Source organism: Astyanax mexicanus, chromosome 5 (genome assembly GCF_023375975.1).
Source record: "Astyanax mexicanus isolate ESR-SI-001 chromosome 5, AstMex3_surface, whole genome shotgun sequence".
In the NCBI taxonomy this organism is placed as follows: Eukaryota; Metazoa; Chordata; class Actinopteri; order Characiformes; family Acestrorhamphidae; genus Astyanax; species Astyanax mexicanus.
In genome coordinates this window covers 17,273,581-17,295,599 of record NC_064412.1, presented here as the reverse complement: position 1 = coordinate 17,295,599, position 22,019 = coordinate 17,273,581, and the positions used below count along the sequence as shown (strand labels likewise).

Genomic DNA, 22,019 nt, shown 5'->3' with positions numbered 1-22,019 from the left:
AACTCCCGCTCCAGCCAATAACAGTTCAGTTCTGTCCCGCGCGCAAGATATTCTGACGGGACCCGCGAGAACAGAAGTGGTTAGAGTGAGGTGGAACTCTGGAAAGGAGAAAAAAAACGAATATCCGAATACCAAAATTAAAAACCGAATACCTACTCAACGAACGAATATCCGAATACCCGAATATTCGGGTCCAGCCCTAAATATAATGTACTTTAAAATACTGATTTTATAAAAAGCACTGCATCTAAAAAATACGCTCTAAACCATAATACTTCCACTAACTTTCCATGGGTTCAACTTGATAATTTAAGGAAATTATGCACACAGACTACACATCTCGAACAAACATGCACAAGAATATGTTCTTTAATTGCTGCATGTTGCTGCAAATTACTGCATCCCACAACCCACGCTTACAGTTCTTATGAAGATTTATGAAGGCCTTATCAGTTAGTTACATTTAGCCTGCTCTATGAGGGTATTACACTGCCTTCTCCTGAGCTGTTAGCAAAACCTACCTTCTCCAAGTCTACATTAACTGCTCAGTCCTGCTATAGCTTTAAAACTCAAGAAACAAAAGTAAAAATGTGCACAGGGTTAAACTAAACTCCTCAACTAAACAACTAAAGCAAGCTAAGGCTGTCAGAAACATGCTAAATGCAAGCACCACTTTTACAAAGCACATACCCATTTATAAACTTCAAAATCAAGAAAAGAGAAAAAAAAAAGATTTAAAGAGTACAAGATTCTATTACATGATTTATGATGTGTTCCATAAACGTTACAGAACGCAGCACTGACCGGTGGGACATGCATGACACTGTCGATCAGGGAATGTTAAATTTCCACACAACTTTAGAACTGAATGTCACATCCATCTAAAACATGCACTATCAGGCCTCGCTTGATAATTCACATCACCTTTCCATGAGCATGCTGGCCAGTGTTCAACCATACTCACAGCTATGGGTGTTCTCAAGACGTCTTCTGAGGTAACCCTTAATGATCAATTTACATACACCTGTACCATGATCTTTGAAATATCGGAGTATTTCTATTCACACAGAGCACTGTATTAAATCATTTTAACTAGACCTAACTATGCTCTCTCATGAAAAATGTTGGTCAGCATTCTAGAAATACTGCTGATCGCCACAATGTGTGTGCGTATATATGCAGCTTCGGAAAAAATTAAGAGACCACTTCAGTTTCGGAATCAGTTTCTCTGATTTTGCTGTTTATAGGTATATGTTTGAGTAAAATGAACCTTTTTTTATTCTATAAACTAAGGACAACCTTTCTCCAAAATTCCAGAAAAAATATTGTCATTTAGAGTGTTATTTGTGTAAAATGAGTGTCTGAAATGTCTGAATGTCTGAAATAACAAAAAAGATGCAGAGCTTTCAGACCTCAAATAATGCAAAGAAAACAAGTTCAAAACAAGTGGAATAACCCTGGTTTTAATCACAGTTTTCATACATCTTGGCGTGTTCTCCTCTACCAGTCCTACACACTGCTTTTGGATCATTTTATGGCACTCCTGGTAAAAAATTCAAGCAGTTCAGCTTGATTTGATGGCTTGTGAGCCATCTTCTTCTTGATTTTATTTTATTCATTTTGTTCAATTTGTTAAAATCAAAGAAACTCAATTTTTAAGCGTTTTTTTTTTTTTTCCAAAGCTGTATATATAGTTATGTGAAACCCATTTTTTCTTTTAAACATATTTAAGCACATAAACATTTGATCTTTATTTTAACAATGTTTAGGGAAGGAGGTATTTTATATAAACAAAAACAACTAATGAAATGTCTTGGAAAAATCACTTGTGAAACGTCATATAGAGAAATTCACTTTTCCTGTGAGAAAGAAAGTTAGGCCACCCCACAGTTACTGCCAATTTAAAGGCATAAAGATAGAGTCAGCTGCAGCACATAATCTGCAGATGACATTAAATTGTTGGAAAGGTTGTTTTTTAAACCTCCAACATTTAGTTTGATTTGACCTTGAATGATGAAGTGAGTGGATCTCCATCACCAGATTGACAAAGCTCTCTGACCCTTCAAAAAGAAGATTTCCAGAGAAGAAAAACTCACAACCATTAGAAATCAGACATTCCACTGTCCACTAAGTAACTTACAAGTGAAACAACTACCAACTACCATGACCAAGTTAGGACATCCTAACAAGTTCATGTGGAGATGGGGGTCGAATGGTTGTTTTTCATGCATAAGCCCTATCCGGACAGGATTCATTTCTTGGGGGTCGTCTGTGAAACATATTTCACACTTCTACTCAGTGATAAAACGCTTCCATCCGGACTGCAATTGAAAAAACAGGAGGACCAGTGAGGTTTTTTTGGCTTTCTTGGTCACGTGCAGAGGTGGAAAGTAACTAATTACATTTACTCTAATTACTGTAATTGAGTAGATTTTATGAGTAATTTGTAATTTTGTAAGTAGTTTTTAAATTAGGTAATTTTACTTTTACTCAAGTTCATTTTGACACAAGCAATTTACTTCACTATTTTGGAAAACTCCCCATTACTGAGTAAAAAATGAAATGAGTTTTGTTCTCCATGGCAGCGCAGCTGAACTTTTCCCAGCATTGTTTATTAGGGTTAGCGGGAGAGATGCTGTGTGAATCAGCTCTGTACCCTGGGGTCTGTGTGCGCAGCTCGGGGGAACCAGTGTTATGTCGAGTTATGCTGCTCATCGATATTTGCTTCTTTACGGCACTGCGCATGCGACGACCAACATTTTTTTTGTATGATTTCCTTAAGTTTTTACTGGGAACATTAAACAATCTGCTTGAAAAAAAATGTTAAAAAAATGTAGATAGCAGTTAAAGCATAGCAATGGCAAGTTAAAAAATAATAATGAACTGTAAAACTATAAAAATACGGTTTATATTCACCTATATGACCATAACTTTTTAACAGTAAAGAAAAAAAGGGATTATAGAAACCTATGCCACTTGTTCTTAAAAAATGTTTTATGCAGTGGTCTGAACAAATACTGACTGAAAGGTCCAAATTATTTAATTTAATAATTATTTAATTTATGATTTGTTGTACTTTTTTACATCAAATAATTAAAAGTAACTATGTAACTTTTACTCAAAGTACATTTGAAATTGAGTACTTTTTTACTTTTACTCGAGTAGATTTTTAGATGGGTACTTTTACTTTTACTTGAGTAGAATTTTAGCAAAGTAAAGGTACTTTTACTTAATTACAATTTTTCAGTACTTTTCCCACCTCTGGTCACGTGACATCGGGTTCAGTAGCTCCTCCATGTCCACTCGCTGTTGTGTTTACGTGGATCTCTAGGAACGCTAGCCCAAAGTGTAAATATGGTGTGTTTCAGTGGACAAATAGCTATTTTATGAAACTCGAGGTGACGAAACTCAGAGATGTGAGTCCAGACGGGACTAAAATTACTGGACGGGACTAAAATTACTGGACGGGACTAAAATTACTAGTTCAGTGAAAACCAGTAGGTAATTCAGCCTGTAATTTTCTCAGAGGACATATGAGAAAAACACAAACATGGTTGTTCCAGATGGAAATAAAATCACAGATGACCCCCATAAATGTGAAAATTACCCCAGGACCCCCTGAGAAACTAATCCTGTTCAGATAGGGCTTTAGACAGCTCTCTGGTTTTATGTTGGTTACTCCTCTAACTATAAATGCACAGTCTACACAATGGCATAGGCATTCAATGCTATTTATTTTTTGAATAATCAATGTATCAGGACAACATAACACACTTGACAGTCACGTATTAATACTAAAATAATAAAAGGTGTAATTTTCTGAACTGTATATTAGTTCCAGCTGTAAATTCCTTGAAATAACAGCCTCACTCTTGCAATACTTTTGAAAGGGAAAGTACATATTCTAAGTGACCCTGATCAGATGCAAAAATAATGGTACTGATAATTGAATTGAAAATAGTAAGCACGTTCCCAAAACCTTCATAAAACAGAATAATCTTAATGCTATAATAACTTTAATACTATGAATCTCACCTAGCCTGTGGCAATAGCATACTATTAACAAACACAATTCCAGTGCTAAGCTATACTCTAAATATATAGTACTGTTAATCATTTCATTTAAGGGCTTAACTAAAGAGCTCCACACCATGACTGAACCCACTGACAAAACCAACGGCTGAAACATACAACATGCTGCCTACTCAGGCAGGACTCTGTGGTAGTAAAGCACCCAGTCATGACTGAATCAAAGTGTAGTTATCAAGCCTTCTGTTTTATTGAGCTAAAACGCTAATAGCTAATGACAACACAGCTAAACACTTATATCTAGCAGTAAACTGTAAATACTTTGTCAACGTCAGAACGTATTGTTCCCTTTTCATTCAGATACCTTTATCACTGCACTGCCTTCTAAGTGACATAGTATGGGCATCTATTTAGCATTTCTGGTGCTTCAGACAGGATTATATACAATTCTTTGGTAAAAAAAAAAAAAAAGATAAATTTGGTTTACTAAATATATGTATGTATTTAAGTATGATTTGGAAAGTTAAAATGATGTAACAAAGCAAAAAGAAATTGTGATATTTCAAATCAGATATGTGACAAAGCATTGAGGAATAGACATTCTAATAATTATAATATCTAATGCAGCTGCATTCTTTTTAATCAAATTACAATTCTTGCAGACTTTAATTGTAATTCAAATCCTGGGTTAAGTGCATTGTAACAAACCTATTATATTATATTAACATTATACATTTCTATATATATATTTTTCATGTGTGTTGCTTACTGTAAAGGTTTATAGGCAGAAACAGCACAAAATGCAGTATTTGCAGAATTACATCCTCAGCATTCCTACTCAAAGTACAATCTAGGTCCATAGACATCTCAACCAACAACAAGCTACACTGACATGCCAAAAGTCATGGGATTCAGTATGTCAACTGATTATTAAGTTTTACCTCAGAGGATTGCTTGGGAATGCCCATCCCATCCCATCCCATCCCATCCAGATTCAATGCAGGACGCTCAACACACACATATAACAAGATAAGACACTGCATGCATTGTGTCATGAGTTAAAGGACAATTGTTGCAAAAATATCTGAGGTAAAAGTCTATTGTCTCTTGGAATAGTCTCGCATTTACACTTTTTGTGGAAACTTCTGTCCAAAATACTTGTTTTAACATAACACTAAAAATAACTCTAACTCTAAAAACAAAATGAAATGTAAGTGTGAAATCAAAAAGTCAAAGACACTAGGTTAGGGAACAGTTTCTACTCCCAGGCCATCAGACCTCTGAACACCTCACACCTGATGGCCCTTCCTTCAGTCAGTATTTTACAGTTCCTTCTACAGTTCCTTATTGCTGGTTAGAATCCAAACAGCGAAACACAACAATTATTTTAGGACATACTCACAAAAGCTGCCAATCAACATGAAGAATTCTTTCCCAGGTTCTATTAGGGATTTTTTTTTCTTTGAAACCTAATGCCCTGCCCATCAGCCATGTAGCCACTTCTCCACACCCTCTCTCTCCTTTATTCTCTTTCTTTCTCTGCCTACTCCACTTTCCTCCAGGATCTGAGAGCTGCATATTGGTCTTCTGTTCACTTTGCAGCAGACATGATGCGGTAAACCCCCTCCACCTGTGGGGGGAGGGAAGGAGGAAGGGAGGGAGGGAGGGAGGGGGAGGGGGAGGGATTGTGCCAGGACAGGCAGGCACTGATAGCTTACTCACTTTCTTGTTCAAATAGAAGGGGTCCAAGTCCTCCAGAGGCACTGCCACCATTTCCGAAGGAACGTCCCCATAGATGAAGGGCAGACTCTTCCCCGCCTCCAGATCACTGTTGGGCTTAGGGCCACTTTCGTCGTCATCATCGCGGTGACTGCTGTCTGATCTGGGCTTGACAGGTTTCTTTTTCTTCTCCTCAGCGATGCGCTTCTCGATGTTGGCCAAAGTCTCCGGGGTGAACCTCTTAAAGCTGTCTGGGCCTGGGGGTGCGAGCAGCGGCGCAGCCATATTGTCATCCTGCAGCAGCGCCCTCTTTATTTAGAAGTCATCCAGGACAGCGAGCTCTGAGGATGGGGTGGAGGTTGCAGAGTGAGAGAAAACATGGAAAAAAGAGAAAATAATTGGTTATTTATTACTATAAAAACATATTTTACAAACATTCTAAGTAGAACTACCTCAAATAGGTCATAATAAAACAAAAATATTTGCATTTGAACTTGTATTAAAATTTTCTTAATACCAGTTTTCCCCCTTTCAATATTGCTTCAAAAAATCCACATGTGACCTGATATTCATGTGTGGTGTTTCAGGGCTGAACAAATTTCAAAACAAATTTTATTTCACACTAAACTGCATGAAAGTTTAACCAAACAAGAGTGTGGTGCACTATTCTGTTATGCAGCACTGCCTGGACAAGCCTAAACTTCATGGAGGAGTCATAATGGAATGAAGGATGCAAAGAAAACTGCATCTTTTAACAGAATAATGATCATAAAAATACATCAGCCCCCAAAGTCTAGCTAAAGTGACACTAAAGGGCCTCACAGTCGCCTGACACCTGACCTAAACATCAGCAACAGTATGTGGATATAGCTTAACCCTCCTGTCGTGTTCACCTCCTGCCCCTTACTTTAGTGTTCCCGGTCAAATTTGACCGATCAGTTTTAACTGCTCTTAAATTAGCACAGTAACCATTTTTGACCACCAAATTTTTATACAACATTTTTTTTAGCTGTGAACAATATCTCAAAGCAGTGTTTAACCTGAATTTATAGAATTATACATAAGATAACTGCAGTGAAAGTGCAAATAGGCACTGATTTTTTTTTTTTTTTACAAACTGAACATAATAACTAATAAATTGAAAGCCAAAGACAAAACTCAACATGAAGGTGTGTTTGTGTGTGTGTGTGTGTGTGTGTGTGCATGTGAATTCATGCACATGAGTGGCATGTTACACTCAGGTCAGAGTGGGCCTTGCAAACATAGGCATCATATTTGCAGCACCCCAGGCTTGTTTTGTTGTCTCTAGGGGCACAGAGCTCACATGGGTTTTCCCATGTATGCCTGCATATTCCAGGCATAATTCCAGTATAATTCCCTCAATGAACTCTGGTGAAGAGTTGGAAGCTGAACTTGATGTCATCCACATGAGATGAGTGTGTGAGTGAGTGAGTGAGTTGGGGTGGTGTGTATGGGGATATTTTGTGTCTGATGAATGAATATATTCTGGTTACCCATTCATTTCCTATACCGGTCACTTTTGACCGGGAACACCACAGGTGTAACAAGGTTGAATAAAACCCTCAAAATTCAATGAAAGTGGTGATCATCACTTTTATGTGTTCAAGTGCATGGTGTGGAGGGTATCATAAGGCCTTGAGGCAATCAGATGTAAAACAAAATATTTATGAGTGTTTTAAGTTGTAAATTGGTCAGATTTGACCCGAACACGACAGGAGGGTTAAACAAGCTGCGCATACAAGATGACTCGAGAATGCCTTTAAGGTTGTGACCACACCTGCACACACTCTTATTCTTAACTGTTTTATACAATAATATATATACATATATTATATTTACTGTTTATACTGTAATAGGAGTGTTTGTGTTAAAAGGTGACTCTATAGGGTGTATAACCTTCAGCACAGGACGTATTTACGATTTTGAGAAAGATTTTTTTTATTATGAAAAATGTTATGAAAGACACAAGTAACGGTGCATTATAATGTTCTGAAAATAGTGTTTTATTTATGTTTAATTATCTATAGAGATAAAGATAATATATTGTATAATTACTGGTCGGAATATTAAAAAATATTCAAAAATGCAGTAGATTGCAACTTTTTTCCCCACACATTTTTCCCAAGATGAGAAGTAGTTTGGTGTGTGTTAAGTCTCCTTCACTCTGCCTCCAGTCGAGTTATGTCACATGAGCACAGTTTAAAACGTAAAGAGTGTGCATCTAAAAATAAAGTACTTCATAACTTTTTTTATAGTGGCAAGTTGTGTTTATGATTTTAATAATCACTACAGCATAAAAAACATATGAGACATTCTGGCTTAGAACTAGGGCTGCACAAAATGTTGTTTTAGCAACATAAGTGTTCTTACAATCGTACAATCATTCTATTCAAATATAAAGAAAATATTTCTTTGCCTTAAAATAACCTCACACTTGACTTACACTATAAGAGTGTGGAAGGTAAGCCTCTAATATGGTTTTTAAATAGTTATATTTAAAAAATTAATGTAGTCTATAATTCAACCAAGTTAAAAGAGTTTTAAGAGTATTAGAGAATTTCTTTAATTAATTTAATTTCTTTAAGATTTCTTTAAAAACTGCATTTAAAAACATTCTTCTGAACCTCTTAATGGTTAATTCTTTTTGTTTTGATTTAGTTAGAAATGTTTTTGTGAATTTTATAAATATTAAATCAGATTTGTATTTACAGTTCTGCATAAATATGTTATTCACATAAAATTTACTGTCACTGGCCTGCTGTAAAATATGAAAAGTATAATCAACTCCTGTTTGAAGAATAAACAAGATGAAATGTAATAAACAAGCCACAATTAAGTCACTTTCAACCAATATATGAAGATTGGCATCTTCTATAGAACTAGTGCATACAATTACACACTACTAACTAACTACTGCATGTCCCACACAGATACATTCATACATTCAGACAAATGTGCTCACTTTGTTCATATATGAGTCACAAACTGCAATACACTTTTACACTCCCCATTAATCTCACTTCAAAAGCCCCACCCCAAACCCTTTCTGTCTCATGCGCTCACACACACTTTCATTATATCCATTAAGAAGTGGATGACCAAGCAGAATGATACTCAGCTCTCTGAGAGAGAGTGAGAGAGTGAGAGAGAGAGAGGAAAGAGAGAAGAAATGAAAGCAATAATGGCAGCGAAAAAAAGAAAGAAAGCGAGAGATCAAAAGAGTATATTACAAATTATATATAGATGTATAACCTTTATATAACAACATACAGTTTAAGTCAAAGTCACAGGAAACTTTTTATTTCGGAAACGAAAGGGAAAATGTCATATCTGAAAACCCCAGCTAGTAATGGGTCCTGAACCTGAGCGCCATGTTGAAAGCCGCCATATTTTCTTTCTGAAATAAAAGGATGTCCTGTGATTTTTGACTTACATTGTATATATACTTACTGATAAAAAAGTAGAATGAAACTTGGTGGGTAGTTTTTGAGACATGAAAATGATTCAAGTGCCTCAGTTTTCATGCGACCATTTTGGGACACAGACAAGAACAGTGAATCCGTGAATGACTTAATAACTGATGTCACTCACTGTAGGTGGCTCCTTTAGAGTCATATTTAAATAGTGAATAAAACAATAAATGATAACCATAAATATATTTTGTTATAAAATAGAAGCATACTATATGTAGACAAAAGTATTGAGACACCTCTCATTCATCGCTTACAACATCAAGGGTGTTAAAAAAGATGGAGCACTGCTGTGTGGATTTGATTCCATTTAGTGACAATCAAATGAGGTGAGGAATTGAGGAGGATGAATACCACTGTCCCACTTCATCCCCAACTCCCCAGCTAATGCCGGAGGTATTGGGCTGAGCACCATCATTCCAGAGAACACTGTGCCACTGCTCCACAGCTCAGTGCTGAGGGGTTTTTATACCTCTAGCCCACAGCTGGCATTAGCCCTGGTGCCTATAGGTTTATGTATATCTGCTCCAGAGTGAACTATTTTATTGGCAATATTTCTCTACAGTGACCAGACCAGCTGTCTGTGAATTTGCACATCTGTGTCAGAAATTGGTGCAATGTAAAGATGAGGGGAGTCACAAAAATATGTATAGTGCCCCCCTGACTGGAACCTTTGTTGTCAACACACACTGCAGATCAAGATTCAGTAAGGTCCAGCCCAAAGTCCAGAATAATATAATGTCTAACCTGCATTATGATTCAGTGTAAGGTTACCTTGTACGAGAAGTGTATGATATGGACAAAAAAATGCAATATGTGATAGCACTAATGGATATCCTGATATCGATGTAGAATGCATATAATTAATTTAAGGACTTGGATGCACTCTTTTTTCCCAAGAAAGAAGTAGTTTGATGTGAGTTCACTCTCCTTCACTCCTTCACAAAATAAAGTTCTTATAAACTTTTCTCGTTGTGGCAAGTTCTGTTACAGATTCTAATAATAATCGCTACAAGCTAGAAACATATGAGACATCCTAGTTTAGAACTAAGGCTGCACAAAATGTTGTTTCAGCAACATAAGACTTCTTGTGAAATCTGGTGAACATTCCTGTTTTTATTAAAACGCACTACATTTAGCAGAAAAATGATTTACTGCAACGTCACTTTTTAAAAATATCGTACACACATAAACATATTAAAATAAACATGTATGAGCCCTTTCTCTAGTTTTCTCTATCTAAAGCACAATATTTGCTTTAGCTTTCCTCTGAATTACGTTCTTCTGTGAAAGCTGATTCGGTTCTCTTTGCTGTATAAGTGCCACTTATATGTATAAGAGTCACAGACCTCATTATAATAATGTGTATGAGTTCACAAAACAGACGATTGGTCCCTGAATTTCATTTGCCATCGATTCTGTAAACTAAAGGCTAGAAAAGTTATGCAAGTTATTTAAAAAAGCACTGTCAAAATTAAATAAAATGTTTTTAAAAGTTTAGTTATGTCAAAAAAGAACAGCGCCTGGGTTTGGAGCAGACCACCTTCCCCTTAAAAGTCACTTCTGCTTTACAGTATGGCATTGCACTTGGGTAGCCTGAGCTGGGATTGTTAAAAGTGCTAAAGCCAAAGTCCTGAGGAAAGAGAGTAAAAATGGTAGTTTGCAAAGTCGTATATGTCTTATTTTGGACAAAATATTTCACACCAGTGCGCATATCCATCAGAGGTCCTTTGCTAGAAACTATACATTTTCAGAATTGCAAAATAAAACAAAAACTACTGTTAAATCTTCGCTTTAACCCAAACTGAACTAAGAGCCAATCTCTTTTTAACCAGGTGACCAACATTGGGGTACTAAAAACTGTGGTCATTTTACTTGGTGCAATTGTTTGTGGACCTCTACCTCGCTCTGCTTCCAAGAGTACATAAATACATTCAACTATACAAAGCTTTTTATTACACAGAAAAAATACAACCACCAGTAATTTTAACTGTCCATCCAAAGCATATTTCTCTTTACATGGCCAGATTGTCCCTTAAAGGCAGAAAAAAATATGTCTTGAAATAATATTCTGTGTTTTGCATGTAACAATTACAGTTTGTATCAAAATACATTCTGAATCATGATCACGTATATCTGCTAGTGCCAAGCAATACCAAGCCATTTCAGGTAAAAATTAAATTAAACATGATACAAAGCACACGGCTCATCCTTTGCCAAAAGACCTAGTGATCAATACATCAACTGTACAGTCCGATGCTGTTTTCAGTCTTTGCACATGTACACTCTGCAGACCCTCCAATGCACTGACTCAACTCAAATTGCATAAGAACGTCACACACCTCAACAATTCCAGTTGCACATGCTAACTAAGAAGTGTTCAGTCCACACCTACTGCTCAAGACCAAAAAACAGCTGCATCCCTTTCCATGACCCAAATATCAATTTGAGCCACCAAAGCCTACAGTCAAACCCCCAAATCGCCCCCTCTGTTTTACACTAGCTGCATCACAAAAGCTAGGCTGCAGTCCAGATGGGCTGCATTTTGAGACTGCTACGTCATCAAAAGCTTTTCCAATCAGAAGGATCCTTGGATTACAGCCGAGGAACACAGGCTTCACTCTGAACATTGTTGTTCTTTATTCTTCTGTCATCCAATGTTATTGTTCAAGCCCCTGAGACAGACTTAAGGCTTCAAGGGTACTGTTGCTCCCATAACTGGACACTCAGGACTAACAGAAAATGTGCATAAATATAATACTGCTACTAGAACATCTAGAATGGTTTATTATAAACAGTATGTACAGAAATCAGTTAAGCTAGAACGGAACAAAAATAACTAGTTGTGGCACATTGAGAAAAAGGCCACAGCTGTAACAAATACATAAAAAATATATACACACACAGCACTGCAATAATTCTAATTTACCTGGGTTAATTATTACACCCTCTTTGTAATAACACTGATGGTTGATCAGTTTTCAAACAGTAGTTTTGGTTTAATTTCTAACCATGTATGGTTAGGATGGGATGGAAGCATATCTCCTCAAATGGTATAATGAAATATTTGCTTTTGGGCAACTACAACCAACCTGGCTTTTTTGTCAGTGTGGTGTGGTGGAGAGTGATTCAAATCATTATTTTCTGACATAATAACTAACAAATATTTAATTTTACAGTTGTTCTGTGTGATGTTTGTAGTTGCCTTGTTTGCAACAAAGCACGCATCTAAGATAAGTTGTTCTCTCACTCAAACCTTCCATTCCACCTTAAATGATACTCTATTTAAAGTAGAAGGCAATGGTAGCAGTAGTTCACCCTTATTTTGGTAGCTAGCTTACAGGTAATGTCACAGCACTTATCATAAATAGAGCCCTTTCTTATTCTGTTCACCAAAATAAAAACACAAATGAACAATGTGTACAAAAACAAAATTAAAGTTACTTACTTTGTTTCTCACTGTGGCAGCAGATGATACCAGAAGGCATCCTGCTGCAACCAAACTAGATCCAAATCGAATCGAAATTTTAAACTTGTAACTGACAAATTAAAAATGTCAGAACCGGCCGTGACACTGGAACCAATATGGACATTTTTTATAATGAGAATGTTATATAGTTTCAAATAAACTGAATATCTTACAGTAACATATCTGCTTTTTTAATTTGACTATTTTTTTATTCTGTTGATTCCAAGCAAGCACATTTGCAAGCACTTGTCACAGTGACATATGACTAAATCATTTTATAGATTATAGTAAGTATAATAATCATATTATAATACCTTTAGAATATTTAGCTTTTTATCTTGTGTTTTACACACAGTCAGTGGGAGTTTAAAGCATTTTAATACTAGTTCTACTGTGTATGACTTCATGTGTATGTGATTTAAAAACTATGATTTTATATTATTTTATTTGAACAGGATCATTTTCCTCAGATGTTGCACCTATGGGATAAAAGAATGTTTGAAGGTTCTTCTGTTTTGAAATAAGTGATTAAGTGCCTTTGTTGGCTGTAAGAGACCACTTAGGGTGCTTGTGTGCCCAGAAGCCCTTATTGATAGGGATGCATGATTATATCGGAATTATAACGGTATCAGACGATAAATTCCTTTTTTGAACCATTGGCATCAGCTGATATGGCCAATATTTCAAACCTATACTTTATGATATATTTATTGTACGCCAGAAAAGGACTAAGTGGTGCTGCATGCACTACTACAATTGGCCAAGACTGTCTGTGCTGCTTTAAAATATAATAAGTTTTATTAGTTTAAAAGTTCTTAGTAAGTTATGAATGTGTATATTGGCATCGCCAGATATACAGCCTGTGTAATATCGGATATCATCATCGGCCCAGAATTCCCACATTGGTGCATCCCTATTCATTGGCATAGAAACCAGGGATATGGTTCAAAAATAGATGGATTGCCCCCTCCACCACTTATGTGGTCTTTCACTTTGTTTAGGCTTGAGTTCAGATGCCTGTTCAGAAATGTCTTGCAGTGAGCAGCTTCACTGACCCGAGCTTTCGCCTCATTGGGCGACGGGGAGTTCGCGCCTGCTTTATACGCGAGATCAGTGATGACAGCAAAAATTTGCAACCCTGACAATATACCGCAATAAAAACCACTTTTGGATAATGGCTTGTTCTGCTAACAGACTGTTCATCAGTTTTTGTCATATACAAACATAATTTATATTTTTTTCTAACAACATTAAGTGTAATGTGAAGTAACATGTTTAGTTTGTAAAGTGACCTTTAGTTGGATTTAATTAATAATAAAAAGAAGCACAGTATCAAACCCGTTCCTATGCCTTTGTCCCTACTTATTTCATGATCTATGTAATAAGCTACTTAAGGAGTGGAGTAGAGCTCCTTTTACAATGAGTTCTGACTAGTTTTTAGCAGAACAGCCTCAACAGAGAGCCCATTTAGCCATCAAGGGGCCTAGAATATAGCTAGACTACTACTCAGACAATGTGGAGCAGGCCTTACAGACATAAGGATAACATTACTGCATATCGGTATCCTGTGGACCACTGGAGGGTCACAGAGCCATGCGAAACGGAAGAGCAGACTACACGCGAGCGGGTTCAGGTTACAAGCGGGCCAGTGCCAACCTCTAAATCTCCTTCTTCCTCGCTCGGCATCCAGAAGGAACGGCGTGTTAAAGGAACCGCCGCTCAAGGTGATGCATGAACGACACGCTGTCCCTATACAGTCTCTGTGCTGTACTCCGCGCACTGAACTGATACTGTATTATTTACTTTTAGGATCATTTCCATCATTTAGTGATAGAGCCTGGACTGCCCGTTTAACAGAAAGCCCAGCACAGGCTGAGAAATAAGCGGTAGTTGCTACTCACGTGTGCGCGCGCTCAGGTGCTAAAAATCCCGCGCCTGCCGCCGCCGCCGCGCAGGGGGCGTCCAAAAAGTGGAAACACTCCAGAATACTCCAAGAATTTCTGTCCTACCACAAACAGAACAGGTTTAAAGATGAAATCAGTGCTGGCAGAGCCCTAAAACCGGCCCCGAGCTTTCTGGATTCCACCAAACAGTGTATGAGAGAGTGAGTTACAGCAGCAGAAGCAGCATCATCGCAGCGTTTGTCCTCCAGCAGCACGGTGCGTTTTGTTGGATCTTGGTGATCATCGCTTCGTTTCGTGTTTCGTAGACACTAATGGAGTCCGTATACAGGCGGCAGCTGGGATGGAAAGTGAAAAAGTGAACGTTCAGCTTTAGAACGAGCTCGTGGAGAGAGGATGCTGCTGCTAATGCTGGTGGTGGTGATGGGGCGGGCGGAGAGGATGCTGAATCGATTGAGGACTGAGGAGCAACGGGAAGAGAGAGAGAGAGAAAGGGAGGGGGGGGGTGTACAGTGTGGTAGAGCCAGCCTCTTATCCCGTTCAGAGAATATAGCCTGAAGCCCAGAGCATGGAGTTAATCACTCATCTGTGCGTAACCCGTTCACTCTTACTCATATAACGAGGGCTGCTGATCCTGCCAACGTAAAGACAACAGGGTTTTTTCTTTTGAAAAAGTCTTTGCAATAGACCGAATTATAAGAACTGTGGGTGCAGTGCTCCAATGCTCATGAATGAGAGAGAATGCAACCAGCAGCGCGCCTCCAGCCACGGGTCATTCAGGGAAATGCCGTCATCACTGCCAAGCGAAGAAACACGCGTTTATATAACCGCACACGACCGCACAAGTTCCTGCATTAACACCTATGAACACTGTCTTACTGTCTGCAAACCCCCTTTTATCCATTTTACCTTAAGAACACTCCTCATTTTCCTATTACCCATCCCCACATTCCCAGCTTGGTCATCGTAACCCAGCAGGTACGTGACCGACCTTCAACGCTGTTGAAAAAACGTTGAAATAATGTTCAATAAAACAACGCTTAGTGTAAAATGGTTTTGAAAATGCTGACAAAGTATACAATATTATAAATCAACGTTGAAACTGGAATCAATCGTATGCCATTGTTTTAGAAATAGATCATTATTAAAATTGTATTAGCATCATATTTTGATCATAAGACCACCAAATATCAAATATATGTATGTGTTAGGAAAAAAAAACTCTAAACTACAGTTGAGTTGTCTTGTGTCTGCTTCCATCAGACGAACCTCTTTTTGTCAGTAAGCATGCAATATTTTTTTATTGAGTGTTCATGGTAGAACCACTAACCCCTTAGGAGACCCATACTTTTTTAAGTATCTTTACAAGAATGAATAGGGATTATAAACTTTTGTTTATTTAATGCTGAAGAGTAAGAAATTGACGTTGATTCGTCTTACAAAATAAAGCATATAATCCAACATTGAATCAACCTTGATATGATGCTGATTCAACCGCGAATAAACGCTGAAATGCCGAATTGACTAATTTTCACGAGCTTCTACTTTTCATGCATGTCACACTGGAAAGCGCTGACCCTAGCAAGTGTGTAGCTATATATGTGTGCGTGCGCGTGCATGTGTGTGTGGCTAGAGGCTCCGGCGCGTGGGCCACAGCCTCTGGACTAAAATACTGCAGTGGAGCGGAGGGGAGGCACGAGCCCAGCCGATGGAGCTGCGAGACATCCGCGACTAGCCAATCACGGAGAACACCCAGCGCTGCTGGAGGAAGAGGAGGAGGAGGGAGGAGGAAGAGGAGGGATGGAGGGAGGGGGTGTCTCTGCTGCCTGCTTGGCTGTCGCTTCTGCAAAGCTTCCATGTGCGCTTTGACATGAGCGCGCGCACACACACACACAAGAGCAACGACTTTATTTTGGCTTGAGAAAGCACCACACCCGTACGTGCACTGCTCGCCCGGCTCTCCCACATTCACCCCGCAGTATCATGCACGGGGTGGGGTTGGAGGGGGTGCAAGGGAGGGAGGGGGCTAAGGGAGAAGCCCCTACTCAGCCCCCCCCCCCCCTCACCAACTCATCACCCCCCCACCCCACCCCCGCAACTCCACCTCCCTTAGTTTTCACAACATAAAACCCATCCCGAGCAGAGCGGTCCAGCCCGAATAAGTATGGTGGCGAGGGTGACTGGGAGGCTGAAAGGCTGAAAGGGAGGAGGGACGCAGGATGAGGCAGGATGTGTGTGTATATATGTGTGTGTGTGTGCTGTGTGTTTGGAGAGGGTGGGGGGTGCTGGGGTTGTTAAATGAGAGCTGCCTGCCACATTAGAGTTTTTTGGGATACTGCGTTGCATAACAGTGTCATGCATCACCTTAAAGTGATGCACGCCTTTCATTCCCTGCCGGACGCATCCCATTCACCCCCCCTGCAAAGTGTTCAGACCAGCGCCAAAGTTTGCGGCGTCCTGACTTTGCCTGTCCCACTGTACGCCTGTATGCGTACTGCACATTTCCACAGCACGCGCTAATGTCAGTGCTTTCTCCGGCGCCAATAAGGCCAACACCCTGCGCGCGCCGGTATCCGCACTGTCCCTCTCTCAAGCAGCAGCATCAGCATCAGCATCAGCATCCCTCTCTCCCCCGACCGGCGCCCCGCGACCAGCACTACCGCACGACCTCGCCGTCTCCCTGCGCTCCCCTGCGCTTCCCTGGCAGCGAGCCTGTGCACATCCCCGCGCACTGAAAACATGCTGCTCTGCGGCAGAAGCGCACAGGCGACTCGCGCCTCGCAGCCACCCCGCAACAACCCGCATCCACCCATGCCCGCAATGAATGGACAAAGTCTACTCACTTTTCCCGCATTAAGAGAGATCCATACAGGTTGTAGCGTCACTAAGGATGTCGAAGGGACCCGGGAGAAACTGCGGATGTCGCCATATTGTTGCCGCTCTATCTTCCTGGCCAGTGCGCGCGGCGAGCCTGCATAATTGATGACTCTCAGCAGATTCTTAGGGAGCGTCTGCAAACGCACCTCTTTCCGGAGCAACGAAGGGACAGTACTCGCCGAGTCAAATTACAGTGAGAGCTTCCGTTCGTTGGAACGGACTGAAATGTATATATTTTTTCCAAAAGACATGTGTTGGATCCTCTGGTGTCTTTAGTGTTTTTAGTCCATTTTTAATTTCTCTTGCTATATGCTTTAAAAAATACAAGCATCCTGGAACAAGAAGTAATTTGTTTTGTGACATTTTAAATGATCATGGGTACAAAATATGTGCAAAAACGAGAGAGTTAAACATTTAGAGAGAATTAGAAGGTAGTTTTTATTCTGTATCATGTATAGACTATTCATAATACGTTGTATTACAACACCAAATAGAACTGCATAAAGAAAAAAAAACTGTTTCCCAAAGCATTGCAAGAAAAATCCTCTTAAAGGAGAAATCTAGTGTAAAATGGACTTCATTCAGAAGTATAGCACTTTTAGTCGGTGCTCCCAACAGGTTTACAATGCTAGTGATAAAGGCATAGCGTTTCCCATTTAAAGAAAATGCAATAAGATTTTTATACCATTAACATACTCAAAGTAGCTCCACACTCCATTGGTAGATTTCTGAAGGCCCAGAAATTTAAAAGGAGGCAATGGGAACGATGAGTCGACTGACATGCACAAACGAATAGGTTGGATAGTGGAACAGGCTGCAAAATGATTTCTGTATAAATGCGAGAATTCCAGCTAAGAATGAAGAGCACTATAAAACAAATGGCAAACTTTGCTCAAAAGATTTATCGTGGCCTAATTTTAAGTCTGGAAAAATACCTGAAGGTACTGTGTGTATAAACAGTGTTTTTAATAAGGCACTTTTAAAGTTCTCAGTGCCTCGTTTTAAATGTCAGGGCCCTCAGAATTTTACCAATGAAGTGTGAAGCTTCGTTGACCTTGATATATGGTGTAAAAGTAGCAATTTATTTGCATGAGCAATGCTATGCCCCTATAGCTAGCATTGTAAGCTGTTGGGAGGACCGGCTAAAAGCACTGTATTTCGAAATGCTGGGCGCGAGCAGAGGAGGTCTGTTTGACAAAAGATTGTACTCATTATCATGTTTCACTACACCCCAGGTTCTCCTTTAACCTAGAACAGAGAAAGAGAGGAACAGGTTTTTATACTAAGACTTTTATGGGGGATATTAATGCTGAAGTGTTTTGAGTAATCCTACATAGAAATACAAAGTACACAAGGTAAAAAGTACACAATGTTAATTTTTTAGGAAAATTTACAAATAAAACCAGTAGTACACCTCATATTGTTGTTTTCCAAGTAATAAAGAAAAACATGTATCTCCATTTTTGTTGATTTTTTGTTTACTACGTAATTTGAGCACACAACTGTCCCTTACCATGTCAAAATTTCTTGATGAATTGACCAAGAGACATTCTTCAAAATTACCTGAAATTAGCTCTATACATTGACTTCTATTGAAAGTTAAGAAGGCTTTATCTTTCTCTTGTAAAGTTGCTAGGGTTATGTTTTTTATTTGACAGTGACGATATACATACATCGTAGCAGGTATTTTAATGTATGCTGGTTATTATGAATGTTAAACTGGCAGTTACTCAGTTTAGTATGTAGGCTGGAATTATTTCGCATAAATAAATAAATAACAACTGGGAATTAATTCATTTAATATCAAAACATGATGTACTATTGTACAAAATGGTTGGGTGAGATCTACTTTAATATTACAGTGGTATGCATCATTGTGTGTGTGTGTGTGTGTGTGTGTGTGTGTGTGTGTGTCTGTGTGTGTGTGTAAATGGATACATGATGCTCACATTACCCCCAATCTGTTCTAAATAAATATTATTTTTGTGGAGAACATTTTGTGGACATGACACCACCAGTCAGTAACTAATCAACAAGATCTGTTAACAGGGGGTGTGGAACAGTAATTTGATATGTGTATATTTTAAAGCCAGAACCATCATAGTTTTTTATCACTGTATTATTCAGGTTTACACACTATTATTCAGTGCGTCCTATTGGAGTTCTCCCTAACTACGAGGACTGTTGTACTACAGGCAGCAGAACAATTTGACCATATCTGAGAACACCAGTTCTAAGCTGATACAGTAGTGGATATGGCACAGGGGAGCTGAAATGTGATGTCTGCATATAAATCTCAGGAGGCCATCTGAGGTAAAGCTATTAAAATGCTCAACATGACCTTTTCCCCATGATGTGCTCCCCCATGATGCTTGTTATAATCAGTATTACAGGGGTCTTGAACTCCCGTTCTGGAGGGCCAGACTCCAGCGTTTGTCCTTGTGATTTTCTAAAACAATTATTGACCCGAATCTGTTACCTTTTAAGAGATGAGTGTTCTTTATTTGTATAAGATTAAGATTATAAGATTATTTGTATAATGTTTTTTTTTTTGTATAATATTTTACTACTGATGTCAGAAAGCACCTTTAAAGAAATCTGGAAATAAGATAAATGGTCAGACCAAAAATATTTATCCACCAGTGAGAAAGCCAAACACAACAGTGGTAAGGAAAACTCAATCTAAAAGCTAGAGAAAGAAATCTTGAAAAGAGCCAAGCCTTAGCGTGGGGGACCCATTCTCTATTAAATTATTGAATTCAAGTCGCTGTACAATCACACAAGACTGTAGTAATACTTATAGCAGCAATTAGTCTGTCTCAGGTTTTCTGAATTTCTATTTGATTTCAGGCTCTGCTACAGTCTCAGTGCAGTTGATCCAAGGCGATTGTCAGTTTAACCTGCCTGTCTGTGGCCTTAGGTGCCCTCAAGTCAACGACCTGAACATGAGACCTCATGCTCACACCAGACCATGCTGCAACCAGTTTTAACCAGTTGCAACAGCCATCCCGCACACAGCTTTTAGAAATGTTGTGCAGTGTAAAAATCCAAGTTAAAATAAGTATTTATGGTGTTTGATATGGTGTTGGTGACACAGTATTTTTTGGTCAAGGCTCTGTGGTGAAGTTTGATTTTGGATTTGAAAAAAAAAACTGTGGCTGTAAGGTTAAAGTGCAGAACATCTGCTCTGATTTGAAGGAATGTTATTTTTTTATTTCCTGATAATTTAAATCTGGCAGTGTTTTTGTGCTCCTGGTGAAAAATAAATTACATTTTAATGAATTCCTTCCTCGACTGTAAAGTTAAAATATGGAGGGCATTAAAAGACATTAAGGAATACATTATATTATAACAGTTATTTATACCTTATTCAAGTTTAATAACATGCAGTTTGTTAATTAATGTTTTTGTTTTGTCCACAAATCACACCATTTACACATCCGACACATCAGAAGAAGGGTCACATTTGATGGGGTTGGTTTTAACTGGTCAATAAACCAATTGATGTTGCTGATGTATTATGTCCGGTCACCTAGCTGCTCATATGCCAATCAACTCTAATCAGAGTTCAAACACGGCTGCTGTTAAAACAGCACCTACAGATCAGAAGCAGCTAAACTATTTAATTTAGTTCAACTCATTTAATTCAACTCAAACTAAATCAGCTGCATGTGACTTAGACTGGTAACTGCATCATCTACATCAACAACAGTTAGCAGTAAATGTATATTTTTTAATATGTATAATAATGAAACTATATGTGAATGTTACATGATGCCATTAAAGTGAAACACACATGCATTTTATTTTTTTCTGAAACAACAAATGCTGACTTGAAGCCTTGCTACTACTTTCTCACTTAGAAGGTAGTATACTGATGAAGGTGATGGAAAGATGATGGTGCATGCAGAAGCTCTACATAGTTTTGTAGTATTTTTGTATGTCTAAAAAAAGCTGGCTGTATCAGCAAGGACAGAACACACCTTGGTCACTACCTCTTTAACTGTTCAAGGTAGTGCCATCTGGAAAGAGGTACAGAACTATCCTCACTCAGACCAATAGACAAAACAGCTTCTTTTGCCTCTATGACACCCACTGACTCTTAAACCCTTAAAACCTAGACATGCATGCCACGCTGCACTTTAATTAATGTATGATCAATAATATATATGTTGATCTAAATGTAAATGACAATTATCTTATCTCTTATTCAGACACAGTATCTCTTCTTTCTTTTTTCATTCAAGTTATAGGTGTGCAGAGAACTGTGGGTGACCAAGGGCCACGAAGGATGCATTAGTTGTGTCCCACAAATGGCCATCTTGGGAGCATCCTAGGCATTGGAACGCAGCTAATGCAAACTACAACTGAGCAGTGAAGCTAGTATGTTACACAGTGTTCTGCTTTCTGAAGCTTCCAATAACTACTCACACAGCCACCTTTATCTCAACACACAGCTCAAAACACACCTACTGAAAAAAACTTGTAAAAACGTCCTGATTTTAACTAAAACTGTAAAGCAGTATCTGCAGA

The 22,019-nt window shown here is 38.6% G+C and overlaps 1 protein-coding gene across 8 annotated transcripts in view; it reads right to left on the bottom strand.

The window, feature by feature from the left end:
- The window catches only part of scn8ab (sodium channel, voltage gated, type VIII, alpha subunit b), a 75,387-nt gene extending 57,783 nt beyond the window's left edge, over positions 1 to 17,604 (bottom strand). For 7 of the 8 annotated variants that reach the window (XM_049479105.1, XM_049479108.1, XM_049479110.1 and 4 more), the window contains exons 1-2: positions 17,453 to 17,604; positions 5,752 to 6,089 (exon numbers count right to left, since the gene is read on the bottom strand). In XM_049479105.1, coding sequence (XP_049335062.1) covers positions 5,752 to 6,033 — 282 coding nt within the window. In that variant the 5' untranslated portion in view covers positions 6,034 to 6,089; positions 17,453 to 17,604. Of the gene's footprint in view, positions 1 to 5,751; positions 6,090 to 14,609; positions 15,032 to 17,452 lie in introns of those variants that run through there. The other variant, XM_049479106.1, reaches the window with a different exon arrangement.
- Between the last annotated feature and the right edge of the window lie 4,415 nt (positions 17,605 to 22,019).